At 35.0% G+C, this 15330-nt stretch overlaps 1 protein-coding gene across 1 annotated transcript; it reads left to right on the forward strand.

Moving 5' to 3' along the window:
- The first annotated feature begins 252 nt into the window (after window positions 1–252).
- On the forward strand, window positions 253–3163 carry LOC121406558 (lysozyme-like). Its single transcript, XM_041597568.1, has 3 exons — window positions 253–332; window positions 1330–1491; window positions 2655–3163. The coding sequence occupies exons 1-3, from the start codon at window positions 272–274 to the stop codon at window positions 2882–2884; spliced, it is 453 nt and encodes a 150-aa protein (XP_041453502.1). The 5' UTR covers window positions 253–271; the 3' UTR covers window positions 2885–3163.
- Window positions 3164–15330: the final 12167 nt, after the last annotated feature.

Consider the following 15330-nt stretch of genomic DNA (forward strand, 5'->3'; position numbering starts at 1 on the left):
AGATCATCATGGTACAGGTGCATGTGTCACAAAACTCAGCTCTTGGGGAAAAAACAAGGGGTCACAAAATGCTTAAAATCAGCCAGAAAAAACCAAGATCATTATCCATACGACAAATTGTGAACAATTGGGGGGATGTTATATTCCCATCGCACCTATAAATAGGCCTACCTCTGATTGAAGTAGATAGGCCTACACGTCATCATGGCTTGATAACACTTTTATGAGTATGCAGATATAATTGCCATATTTCCATAGCTCGCGAACAAAGATGTTGCTGTTTTGTCTTCTGTTCCATCTTTATTTCCTGTTGGTGTCGGGTGGTGATCCCGGTAAGTGTTTAGATTTTAAGATTTTTTTTTAACTGAGAAGAAATAAAACAGAGTAATATGTAACGCGAGAATTTTTTTCTCTCTCTCTATCATTCTCTTATGTCGATTCGTATTTGTCATTCACTCCTTCTTCTGGACTTTAAAAAGTGGATTCACAATTAAACGTGTTCAAAGAAAACTATATGTTTTATTATTGGGACGCAATTAGGTGATGCTGAACGATGATGCAAAACACGCTAAAAACTAGAAAAAAAATAAATGCTGAATATTTTGTTTGCATTTGAACTTTTTTTATAAAAAGACCAGTTCACCCCAACATAAAATTGATTTGAATAGGACGAGACAAAAACCAACAAGCTTCACATTAAAGTTTTCATCAAAATCGGATGTAAAATAAGAAAGTTATGATATTTTTTTAATTTCGCTTAATTGCACAAAACATTTATTTGCACATCCTGGTCGGCATGCAAATGAAGGGACTGATGACGTCACCCACTCACTATTTATTTTGCATTTTATTACATGTATATGAAATATGAAATATTCTACTTTGCTCCTCATTGTCATGAGTGTCAATAGTTTTCTCCTCACTCAAAGTGTGGAATAACTGGAATTACTATTCTTTTTAAATTTTATGGTTCAATCAAGTTGATCCTTATTGTCAAATCTGTAGAAATGAAATATAGTATAATTCAAACAATAAAAAAAACAAAAGAAATAATTAGTGAGGGACATCATTGACTCTCTCATTTGCATATCACTGAGTTGTGCATATAACTATTTTGAGAAAATTAACCTAAACTTAAAATGTCATAACTTTCTTATTTTACATCCGATTTTGATGAAATTTTCAGCATTAAGCTAGTTTGATTTTTCTCTTTTGATTCAAATCAACGTTTTTTGGGGGGTGGAAGATAATCTCGGTCACTTCGCTTTCACTTTAGGGAGTTGTTCTATATATAAATTAACTCGATTCATTCTTCTTCTTCTCCCATAGTACCAGACGATTGTTTGGCCTGCATATGTCAAGTTGAATCTGGTTGTAAGATGCCAAACCCGGTTTGTCAAGATGATGTAGGCTCTTTATCCTGTGGTCCTTATCAAATCAAGGAAGCATACTGGCTGGATGCTACACTTTATGGTGGATCCCTCATGGGATGTGAGTTTATTAGGCCAAATCGAACAAGCATAACTCCCTCATAATCGGATCATTCGGATGTAAATTAATGTTTTGCATATTGTCATAAAGCATTTACCTGCACATTGATAATGAGAGAGACGATGATGTCGCATATTTGTTTAAAATATTCAAAATATAGGCTATAATTTTTTTTATTTGTGACCATGAAACAAAGGAGAATCGTGATATATTACAATAACACAATTATGATAAATAAATAATTCGAGGGCAAGCAACTTAAACATTTTTGGTACATTTATATTCAGACCTGGAAAGTGAAAGCTCAGAACAATGGTAATGCAAGTAAACAATTTTAATCCGAGCGTGAAGCGAGAGCTGAAATTTGTAATGTACTGAACTGAAAACGGGATAAGAAACCTGTTTATGACTGTTTGCAGTGACTCATGATCATGAGGAAACTAGATATCTCACCAACCAAACATTGCGAGCACGAAGCGCGAGCTAAAAGTGTTTGATATTCTTACCTAAAAATGATTATGCACTTTTCGTACCAATTATCAAGATGGATAACTAAACGGACAACTAATGCGAGCGCGAAGCCCAAGCTGATTTTTTTTAAATAATAAAAATTGACAATTCATAAAGACGTTTTTAATAAAGGATAACAGATATATCCAATAAACAATTATAAAAAAATCCGAAGTGCGGGCTTTTCTTTTTAGGTTTAGACCTAAAAACGGGACATTCTAATCACTTTGTAAATCATGACAAGATGCCAGCGCGATGCGCAAGCTGAAAATATTCCAATCTGAAAAACAGATAGCCTATCATTTTAAGCACGAGTTTAGATAAAAAAAAACGAGCTGTGTATCCCAATAAACAAATTAATGCGAGTATGAAAATCGAGTTGATCATGTTAACTCGTGTATATTTATTTATTTTCTTATTCATTTAATTCAATTTATTTATATTATTGCTGGTGGAAAGCGACGGGGTTCCGCGGAACCCAGGGACCCCCCTCCCCCCTTGTTATGGGACTGCTCTGTTATTATTTTTTTTTTTGCCCTCTTTCTCTGATGGGAAAATTAGGAACCATTACCTCTACGTGTGCATGTATATGTTAGTGTATATTATGCTTAATAACAAATCAAAACTTGAGTTTATCATCTAATTCCAAACAGCGTGGAAGGCATGTACTGCTGACTGGGAATGCAGCGAGGAAGCCGTGCAGGGCTATATGAAACGCTACGCCACAGAACAGCGACTTGGATTTGCACCAGGATGTGAGCAGTTTTCACGGATCCATAACGGCGGTCCTAACGGTTACCTGTACTCGAGCACAGACGCCCACTGGAACAAAGTGAATGACTGCATGCAGAGTAGTGTTTATATTGAACCTTGCTTGGAATAAGAAAGATGTGATAGTTTTGAATATAACTTAAAAATGGATAGATACATACCAAACGGTGTTATCAACATAGACCAATGGGAATAGATCACTGTGGTTGCAGATCAAAGGTGTAAAGACTTACTGCCAATTCACCATTTGGATAAAAAAATATTCAAACCAGGTCAAAGAGAGAATAGATAAAAATATATATTTCAGTTGTCACCTTTTAAAATGACATGTAATGTAATTGTTAATCATCATCGCGCAAATCTTTATTTCAATCAATCAAAATAGTAATTTTTTTACTTGAAAAAAGAATTGGGGAGGGATGCACCTACTCATTTGTATTTTGATTTTTCATCTTACTATTTGAAATGATTGTGATACAAAACTGAATAACATAAATTATAGCTGATAGCTTGATGAAATATCTACTTACAAATAAAAGAACGCCATCTGAGTTGAGTCTGGCGGCAATGATTGTCATTCAAACCCGTTGTGGTGATTTATTTTATTCATTTCTCGTTCCCCTAATCATTTGTATTTGTCATGTCCTTCTGCATGGAAACCGTGATTTCAGCTTTTTTTTCTTCAACTGCATGGTCACGTGATTCTTTATTATTTCCTAATTTCCTATTATAGAATTAAGAGAGAAAGAAAAACATTAACTCGTTACACAGTTTTGGGGGAATGTAGTGGAATGAAGGTAGTCTGATTATTCTTCTTGCACCAAGAGTGACTTAATATAGGTTCAGAGGTGATACGTGAGGGGCCATGACGAAACGCCCAATTAAATTGCATTTTTCAGACTGTGTCATCAATAGGGATTGATGCGGCAGTAACCATGGCTGTATGAAGCGAGGGGCGGGGGCCGAAACCAAAAGTTTATCAAATTGTAAAGAGAAAGATAGTTTACTTTTTCTTTGACACAATGTTACCAATTTCAGACCCGCAAACGAAAACCCCGTTTACATACATTTTCTTATCGTAAGTGTAATATCGAAAGAGGATATCGAGATTGGATAGGAGGAGGAGAGGTTTTACACTTTCACACTTCGGGCGATGAAATTTTGGTGCATCATTAAAACCATTATGGTATGATCTATTCAAAATGTATGTGTGGATGTAATTCCTCTACGTCTGATAACAGTGAATATGTCAAAACATGAAGAAAAACCCCGAGGTACACAATGGGTGCAGGACACACTAGTTAGAAGACAACAATGTCCCCTATCTTGCAAAAAATAAGAAAAGAATAAATTCGATGCATCATTAAAGAGAAAAAGATTATTATTCTATTTTTTTTGGGGGGGGGAAGTATAATATGGTCCCTTGAACTAATTATATTGAAGACAACACTTTTTTCCAACATATTAAAAATAAATCTAATAGTTGCATAAATATTACCAGTGGCGTACCGTGGGTCACGGCATTGGGGGGAGGGGGGCACCAGCAAAAATTTCGAGTCACTCAGTGAGCGCGCTTTGTGCCCTCAATTCGTATAGGCCTATTGACCTTATACATTTTAAGGACTGTGCCATTAAAACGGATATGTAATGTATCTCGCTTAACAAACAATGCGAGTGCGAGCTGAAATTTTTGTATGCATTGACCCTATACAGAGACATTCTAAGGACTATTTTTAGGAATCAGATAAGAGAATACATATCTCACCATACTCATTTACGTTGAGTGCCAAGCCCTTGCTGATTTTGTTAGAAAACATGAAACACTTTTTGTAGTCATTGGAATCATGATTAAAATACGCATCTTACTAATCAAATATTGCGAGCGCGAAGCGCGAGCTGAAAATTTTGGAAATTCAGACCCGAAGAGAAGCATTTTAAGGCTTGTTTGTAGGAATTTACGAAGACCATACGTATTTCACGTACAAAATGATGCAAGCGCGAAGCGCGAGCTGAAAATTTTGTATATATTGACCCCAAACGGACATTTTAAGGACTATTTCTTTTTTGGAATCCATTAAAGAGTATGCATATTTCACTATAGTCATCTAATGCGAGTGCCAATCGATTCACATCCAAACACATGAAGGGTTTTTTGTTTTTGTAGTCATTTTAATCATGATTATCATACGCATCTCACTAGCGCAAAGGGTGAGCTGAAAACATAGGAAATTCAGATCTGAAAATAGGCATTCTAAGGCTTGTTTGTAGGAATCTACTATGACCATACGTATTTGACTAACCAAATGATGCGAGCGCTAAGCGCAAGCTGAATTTTTTAAATTTTGATAAGAAAAAGAGACATTCTAAGGACTGCTTTCAGGAATTCATGAAGAGCAGACATATCTCATCAATCCACTAATTCGAACGTAAGCACTAATAGGATTTTTTTGTATATGGAAACCTTAAAATGGGGCTATCACTTTAAGTAGTCATGAAAAAGAAGGATATGTCACTACCTTAAAACAATAATAACTCGAAGTGCGATAAAATGTATTTAATTCAATTCAATTTCAATTTATTTCATTCAAAATTAAAAACAATTACAAGGTAAAAAAATATGTATAATCAAATAGAATGTGGAGACAGCTTGGAAGAACATTGAAGTCTTATAAAATGCTGCCACCAATAATACAAACAATTAAAACCAAGTAATATACAAAAACAAAAATGAAAAGAGAGCATATTTCAAATGAATAACAAGATGATACATATAAAATAAATTAAGCAGTAAACATATTGACTTTAAAACAGGACGTCTCAGTACAACATGATCATATATCTCGTTAAACAGACAATGCGAGTACCATGAATAATGAACAAATAGGCCCTGAGCAAATAATGTTTCATAAAGTTATGACAAAAATAATTCTTATGTAATATAACATAACATATATAATAACATTATAATGTACAATAATCTCTTCTTTCCCCACTACGTTTCTTTCTTCTCCCTCTTTTTCTCCTTTTTTTTGGCTAGCCGATGGGGGGGGGGGGAACACGTGCCCCCATGCCCCCGTAGTTACTCTACTGAATAGTACTGTTCTAGTCCATTTCCATTCAACTGTGGTCCAGGTAAATATACGATATTACGGGATTATTAAATGAAATGACTGCCGAGATCCATGCAGAACATGACCAAAAATTCTAAAAACACTGGCACTTTTCCTGTCTAGCATTCTGGTCATATTTATTAGACGAATTCCAAAAGTTCATTGTATGAAAAGATCAGACAAGGATAACAATACTGAAAATTTGATTAAAAATGGACATTAAATTTTCAAAAGCTATGACATCGCAAAAAATTGTGGATTTTGTGATAATGGGTAATCTTCAATCTAGTGTGAAAATCTTGAACACAGGAGCCCCACATTGGTGTGTGCTGTCCACAGTACGTTTGTCTTTATACACTAGTGACTGCCGATGCTCCTCAAATCAGTAACATCATTGAAGGGCAAGTCTATCCACACAAAAGGATGAATGATTTGAATAAAAAGAGAAAATCAAACTAGCATAACACTGACAATTTCATCAAAATCGGATGAAAAATAAGAAAGTTATGACATTTCTAAATTTCGCTTGATTTCAGAAAATAGTTATATGCACATCCCGGTCGATATGCAAATGAGGAACTGATGACATCACTCACAATTTCTTTTGTATTTTATTATATGAAATATAAAATATTCGTTGTCCTGTGAAACAATAAGCTTTATTTCTCCCTGAACATATTGAATGAACATTGTTCAACATTTTATTGTTCAGTCAAGTTCTTGTCAAATTTAAAATTGTATAATTCAAACAACAACAACAAAAAAGAAGTAATGAGTCAGGGACATCATCGATTATCTCATTGCATGTGACTAAACATGCAATGCACACAACTATTTTGTGAAAAATAAGCAAAACTTTAAAATGTCACAACTTTCTTAATTTACATCCGATTTTGATGAATTATCTGCATTATGCTTGTATGATTTTTCTCTATTGATTCAAATCAACATTTTTTTTCTGGGGTGGACTTAGGGTACCTTTAAATATGCTGATGATCGCGTAATCACGGGTTGCATTGAAGTCATTTATACTGAAGATTATACTAGCACAATAGAAAATCGAGTAAAATGGTGTGATGACCATTTCCTAATAATAAATGTATCGAAAACTTAGAGTTAATTGCAGATTTCAGACGAAAGTCTACTGTGCATAATCATGATAATGGCAGTTACAATTGACGGTGAAGAGTTAGAGTTACACTTTAAAAAATGAAGTGCTTATTCAGCTCTTAAAGAGCGTGTATAGTGACTGCACTTCGGAGAGCTGATTTTTCTCGTTCAAATTTGAACTAGACAAATCAGCACTCCGAAGTGCAGTCACTATACACGCTCTTTAAGAGCTGAATTAGCACTTCATTTTTTAGAGTGTAGAAGAGTTAGAATATTACAAGTATTTATGTGCAACCATAATGTAAGTCACTATTCTGGTCAAATAATATTGTAACACTGCTGATAAAGCATATCAAAGGCTTTATTTTGTAAGGATCTTGAAAAAGCTTTATGTGGAAGACAGAATCATTGTTCTTTTTACAAGTCCATCATCCAGAGTGTGATGATGTATGATATTTTGTGTTATTTTACCAACGCAACAAAATGTGCCTTGAAGAAGCTTAATTAACCCAGAAAAATAGTCCATCGCTTGTATTTATTAACTACTCCCAACAGAAGTTCCTTCCATCTATCGACAGCGTCATCCACACTGTCCGTTTCTTTTACAATAGACCAGTCAATGTCCTTGAATTCTGTTTTAAAAGCATTTTAAATCTATACCTTTTGAATTACGAAATGTGACGAGCTTAGACTTCTCATTTAATTGATGAGTGTTAAAAATTAAGAAGCTCATGGAGTGTTCACTAAGACCATTATAAATTACACCATAAGAATGAACATTTTCTCGACAGTTCGTTATCAACAAGACAGAGTTGAAGAATCTTTGTATATTATTGTGTGTTCGGAAGTGTTTATTTGTTCCAGACCACAAACATCATTTAATTGGTTGTATCGTTTTCATCCACTTGTCGGTGGTTCAAAATTAATATCTCCCATAAGAACAAGAGATTTATTAAATCCATCAAGAAAATGTTAACATAGTTTCATAGTAATCAATGTCATGTAGAGCGAAGAGGGATATACCATATATCAAGTAGGAACGGTTTATCTCTATAAATTTGTATAATAAAATTTCTATTTCATGTGGGGAAGCAGGATTCAACTGATGAGAAATTAAACTATTGTGAACATAGATAGCTACCCTTCCACTTTTTGTCATGATCTTTCCGAATAATAGAATGTTGAGGTATATAGATCTCTGCATCATTGATACTATCGTCTAATCTTGTTTCATTCAGACTAATAAATGAATATCAAAACTGCACAAAATTGATTTCATGTCGTCAAAATGCTAGAAAAGACTGTCCATATGTGGGAATTTTATTCCACTCTTTAAAAGCTGGTCGTATTTCAGCCCAAAATTATGGACAATATTCCTATCTAATTCTTTATTGGAATTATAAGATACACTTGTAGAAATGTTACTTTCACCATAAAACGGTAAATGTTTCATTGCATACTGTGGACTTTTCCAATTCAATAACATTTCTGTGTTATCATCGTATAATTTAACTGGCACCAGACCACATGATACGTGAATCCAATGGTTTACATTGCGTACATTAAAGGCCTCTTCGATTCGATTTTACAGACCTACATAATCATGATAATCCGCATGGATATTTCCTTACCATTAAAATTCCTTATCAAATTCAGCTTAAAAGAAATGTAGTTCCAAAGATGAAATAAATGAGTATTATTACTTAAACAGGTGAGATATACAAATGTCGAACATTAAAAATCAATAGAAAAAGTGATGTTACAAATTAAAAAAAGCAATGAGTTTGTTTTCGTTGGAATGATGCACCACACAGGATTCCATTACAATTCACAAGTCATAAATTCATCAACGGAAAAAGATGTTTCTTACAGTATTTTAAGATTTTCAACGGACTTTTTCAACTTCTTAGTTGTTTTCCATTACTTGCCGGCTCGGCTACGAAAATCCGCATACAGTCGTAATTCCGAAGCTTCGTTATTCCGAAGGTTCAGTTATTCCGAAGGTTCGTATTTCGGAAACTTCGTAATTCCGAAGGTTCGTAATTCCGAAGGTTCTTTCATCCGAAAACGAACCTTCGGAACAGCGAACCTTATTTCGTTTTCGGATTAACGAACATTCGAAACAACGAACCTCATTTCGTTTTCGGATTAACGAACCTTCGGAACATCGAACCTTATTTCGTTTTCGGATAATCGAACCTTCGGAATAACGCCACAAATGATCGGATTAACAAACCTTTTTACGTTTTCGGATTACCGAACATCGAGGTATATATAGGCAATATACGTGTTTCGGAATTACGAACTTCTGGAATAAAGAACCTTCGGAATTACGAAGTGTAACCCGAAAATCCACCCATATTGCGACCAAGAGACATTACTTGATTCTCTAGCTGCTCTCAGTAACTTGTAGTTTGCAAGAGATAAATCTTCCGCTATCGAGAAATCAGAATCTTTCAGCTTTCGCCTCGCCCAGATGATATCTTAGCGAGCGCGGCATGTTGTGAATTTAATAAAAATTGGCAATGATTGTGAATTATTCGGCAATGATTCGGACGAATTCGATGGTGTTGATCCCCTCATTACTGGGCCCGTCCGATGACTCCTGTCTGCATCGTTGATGCTGATTTGCTCCCAATTTATCCTCAGCCATACGAAAAATTATATTGTCGGTACTTTCTCCCTCTGATTCCGGGCAGCCAAAAATCCGAATCGAGTTCCGTCTTGAATATTACTCGGCTTCCCCGGGTCGGCTTCTTGAGACTTGTTTTGTAGATTTCGAATCTCCTCACTCTGTTCAGCTAATTTCTTCTCCATCGCTCTCAATTTCGAAGAGTTCAAATTCAAACTCAGGAAGTTGGATCGATTGAAATGCAACTTTCAACCAGCATAATGAAGACGAAGCAATTAAAGATGTACATTTCATATGCATTTATTGAACTTAGATGATGATAGCTTCATGAAAAATAACAAACAACACAAGAGTAAGTCTTAAAGTGACTATACTCTGAAGATGTCGATAAGATAAACTCTGCAAAATGGTGCAGCATTGTAAGTTGTGTTCTCAAATCCAATCTGAACCAATCTGCCTGGAGTTCAGAAATGGACCTTTTTATAATAGTCTGTTTAAGACGTCCAGCTGTTGGTCAAGCTTGAGTACCTGACCAAATCAAACAATCTGTACACGTCAAAAGTATTATTATTATTTTTCAATCTTTTTTGGGGGGGGGGGGGTCAGTGGCCTTATGAGTCAAAATTGTTTAGAGGGCCAGCCATAGCGTGTATAGGGCAAAGTTTATCTATAGCTGCTTGCTAAGCAAGCAACCAAGAATTATATTCACGTTTTTGGTCGTGAAAGTCTTCTTCATTGTCAATGGCCCTCTCAACTCCCATGTCTGCACTCCGATGGGTGGGGGGGGGGGGGTCTTCTTCTTCTTTTCTTTTTTTTTTTTAATTTTTAAATTTTTGATTGTCATTTCTTTTGTATGTTTTCCTATCATTTTGCATTATGAAACTGAATGAAGAAAACGTAAAAAATATTAAGTGATCGATAATCAAAAGATGGTGAAATAATCGAGGCACCCCCTATGCGTTTAATGGTTGCGGGGAGGTACCCGTAAAAGTTCAAAAAAGATAATGCCATGTATAAAAACATAAACATGAACATGTTATTCCACTTTATCCTGGATTTTCATTTCTTTCTCTGTCCGTCTGTTTCTAATGGTTTCCAAAAGAGAGAGAAGGGGAAAAAGGAGAGAGAATAAAAAAAAGAGAGATATGGAGATATTGTAATTTCCAACTACAAAGTCATAATTATACCTGAAGTTTGTTGATTGGAGTGAATCCGAATGATTGACGGAAATGTGATACATTGAGCTGAACGACAGCAGGACAAGCAGCAGGACATATACACTCGAATGAAAGCATTAATTGGACTAAATTAATTACAAACTTTGTGACGGGTTCGGTGACAAGAATGCGCTCTCAATTGTGTTCTAGATCTTGCCGGTTGAGAACTGGTTTTCCGCCATGATGTGTAACTGTTGTATCGATTGAAATGCAACTTTCAGCCAGCATAAATGAAGAAGAAGCAATTGAAGATAAACAGTTCATATATACATTTATTGATCTTAGATGATGATAACATGATGAAAAAAAAACAAACAACACAATAGTATGACTATACTCTGAACATGTCGATAAAATAAACTCTGCAAACTGGTGTAGTATTGTAAGTCATGATCTAAAAACCAATCTGAAAACAATCTACAGTGCGTATCAAAAAAAAATTTACACTTAGAAAAAATCCTGTATATAATCTCAAGAAGAATTTCTACGTTTTATCATTGGTACAGATCCATTTAAGCAAATGACGATATAAATGTGGAAAAATATTTCCGCTTGAGTGAGTACCACTTACTTTTGAAAAGTTAGTGAAAAATGATTTGCGCAGAACTTTGGAATATTCATGCAAATAAAAGTAGACCTTAATCATGAAGAACCTTTTTAAACTGGTTTCCTTGCCCAAAACACTTCGAAGAGTGCATTGCGCCACACACCGAGGCCTTCGTGACGATATTTGCTTTACACCGAGCTGTAATTTACATGAAATGGCTTAGGCTTGATTTTCATTTGGTTAATCATTGTCAAGCTGGGGAAAAGTGTGGAGAAACAAGTATCAAATGAAAATGAAATAAGCCAACTTTAAATGATAAAAACTTAGTGAAAAAAATGCTGGAAATGTCTGATATAAACTTTTGTTCAGATTCAGTTATGTCCTCAGATCCAGCTGGCACAAAAACATTAAAGTTGTGCTTACTGTTGAAATTTCAATTTCGGTGCCAAAAATGTTACAAAATGCTTGAACGTATTCGTTTTATTTCAACTGACTAAAAGTGCAAGGGAAATGTATGAGAAATGTTTTACAGGGTAAGTTTGATTACGCCCTTACACGGCATGAAAACGAGCTTTACAAAAATGGATAGTGCTCACTCAAGTGCAACATTCTTTCAGAACTTTTACTTTCATCGGATAGATGAGACCCAAGCCCAAGATTATGTGTGAAAAAATTACCCACATGTTGTATATTTTTTTAATTCCTAAGGCTTTTTCAAAGTGTAAACTTTTTTTGATACGCACTGTATAAACTAAAAAGCCATTCTGGAACCAATCTACATGGCGTTCAGAAATTAATCTTTTATAATAGTCTGTATAAGATGTCCGGTTGTTGGTCAAGCTTGAGTACTTGACCAAAACAACCTGTATACGTCATTTACTCTGAATTTGGGGGAGTTGACCAGTTAGTTAGAAGGAGAAATGTATGCATAAGAAGTTTAGCGCGAAGAAGAATAAGTAATACTTTTTAAAAGAAAGTTGGAGTTGGTAAACATGGTAAAGCAATGCTTTCATGATATACTTCATGTAGAAGTTTTGATTAAGTTATTGATTATGGATGGATATATTATGTGAGATAGGTCTATCTGATAACAGAAGTAAAAATTTACCCAACCAAGCTTATGTGGCGCACGCCGTTGATTATATCCTTTTGAATATCACTTCATTTAAGTTAGCATTCTTTTTTTCAGATTTATTATGTAAAATGAGTTGATGAGATGCATAATAATGAGATTGGAATTTGTAATAAAAAATGTATTACTGGGAAAGAACAATAAAAACCGAGTCCTTAAAAATAATGTCAAATTTTCAGCTCAGTGTATAAAATTTTCAACTTGCGTTTCGCGCTCTCATTATTAATCTAGCCCCTTTATCTAGTCTGAATCACTGGCATACAGATGGAGGTTGCCCATCCAAATGATATTTTCATGACCAAGAAAAACAAAAGAGGAAAGAAAAGGAAAGGGGTAAGGGTAAACTAAGTTCTGAATATTAAGTCAAAATCTATCGCAAACTTGATATTTTGTAATAAAAATGTCGACATATTTGCTCGCTCGCAACTTTTCATACGATACGCCATATCGAGCGCCCTCAAACTTTTGTGCTCATTATGCCACTGGTCAGAAGTACCTAGAGTCTGGTTAGATTAAAGCAAACAATTCTACTCGAAAACTTCGATAATAAAGACTACCCCTCACCTTTATAGGTATATAGATGGGGTTTGATTGGACCCATGGAACCCCAAAACCGAGAATGAGGGATAAAAATGGAGGGAAAAGAAAGGGCAAAAGGCCTCAAGACCTCGAATTATATGTTACCTTTATTTCTACAAGACTAGGTAAAAATTGCAAGCGCGAAACGCGAGCTGATTTTATCTTGAAAAATTGACCTGAAAATGTTATAATTTTCAATTCTCATTTGTTTTGTATGTTTTCAAATTATTTTTTTTCATTATAGACCTGAATAAAGAAAAAAAGTAAAATAAATACGGAGTGATCGATAATCAATAAAGGTGGTGAAAAAACTTGGGGCACACTGTACGTGTTTAATGGTTGTGGGGAGGAACCCGTAATTAAAAAAAGAAAACATAGACATGAGCATGTTATTCCACTTTATCCCGGATTTTTCTTTTTTTCTCTGTCCGTCTGTTTCTAACGGTTTCCAAAAGCAATACACATAAACACATCGACACAAGGGAGGAGGCATGAGGAAGAAAAAAGAAGAATGAATAAAAAAAGAGGAAGAGAGATATCGAGATATTGTAATTTCTAACTACAAAGTCATAATTATACCTGAAGTTTGTTGATTGGAGTGAATCCGAATGATTCACGCAAATGTGATACATCGAGCTGAACGACAGCAGGACAAGCAGCAGGACATAATATACACTCGAATGAAAGCATTAATTGGACTAAAGACAAAATTAATTACAAACTCTGTGACGGGTTCGGTGACAAGAATGCGCTCTCAATTTTATTTCAAAAGACATCGTTGACGCCTGATTAAAATATCATTCAAATAATCATTCCTACATTTTTCGAAAATGTCTAACTTATCTTTTCGAGAGACGAATTATCACGAAGAATATCAGCATCTTGCATACATGTCTCTCCGATCATAATGAATATTCATGTTATTTGTAAAATGATCATAGTGCAATGAACAGAAAATTCGTAGGAAAAGAATAATTCGCAGGGGGGGGGGTGTGGAGGAGTCACATTTGTCTTTGCATACAATAGGGGCTTACCCCCACCCGGACTCCCATCCCTCAATATTATCATTATATACCCTCCCCCACCCTAACCCTAACCATACACGCCCTTTTCTTCTACGACATCATCTGCTTGTTTCTTCAGGGGCTCTAGCAGGGGCGGATCCAGCTTTCACCAAGGGGGGCGAAAAAAATTAGTCGTATTTTCCCCGATCGGCCACTCAAATTTGATTTTTGTTTCTCTGAATGGGTAGTCCTAAAAGTCACTTCTTAGCTTTATTATTACAAAACATAAATAAATAATAATCTCATATGAGCCTTAATTAAATAGTGCAAGCGAGAAGCACGACCTAATTTATTTGTTAGATTTCATGTATTTTGTCCTAAGAATTGACCATTCTGAGCAATGTTTGTGATCATGAACAAGATATGTATGTAACTACATAATTAACATGAATCGCAAGTAGAAAGTTTTAATAAACCTTCTGGCCTGATCCAAAATTAAAGACCTAGCTGTTAACGACTGTTTGTAGTTACTCGTGAAAACGATACACATTTCAACAATCAAATAATACGAGCGCGAGCTGAAAATATTTGAGCTTCTGACCTAAAAATTTGACATTCTATAAGCGCATTTTGTAATCATGAACAGGATATGTATATAACTATACAATTAAGATTAGCGCGAAGCGCGAGCGGAAAAAATGAGATTTTGACCTAAAGCGGGACACTCTATTCATGTTTTGTAAATCATGAATAGGATGAGTAATGTTGTATTTTCCTTCATTAATAATGTGAAGCGCGAGAACATTTTTGATACTTTTTTTATGAAACTAGATAATTTAAGCACGTTTTGAAAAAAAAACAAGCTGCCCATCTCAATTAACATGTGTGCGCGTGTTTTTGAGAGTTAGACCTAGAATCTGGGCATTAATACATTTCAAGAGCTGAAAAAAATATATAACGATCTGAAAAGAGTCCATTTAAGCGTTCTTTCAAGCACTGTGTATGAAAATTGTGAAGTGGATATGGATTGCACTGAACAAAATGATGCTAGAGTGAAGAGCCAGCCGATTTTCAAAATCATTATATTTAGACCTAACACCGGGGCATTGTAAGGACATTTTGTCGTCGTATGACAATGATGACTATCTTCCTATTCCTCTTCCTAAGCGTGAGATGAAACTTGTCGATATTCCATTCTGAAAAAAGGTAAAATTTCATTATTAGGAA

Source organism: Lytechinus variegatus, chromosome 1 (genome assembly GCF_018143015.1).
Source record: "Lytechinus variegatus isolate NC3 chromosome 1, Lvar_3.0, whole genome shotgun sequence".
Classification (NCBI taxonomy): domain Eukaryota; kingdom Metazoa; phylum Echinodermata; class Echinoidea; order Temnopleuroida; family Toxopneustidae; genus Lytechinus; species Lytechinus variegatus.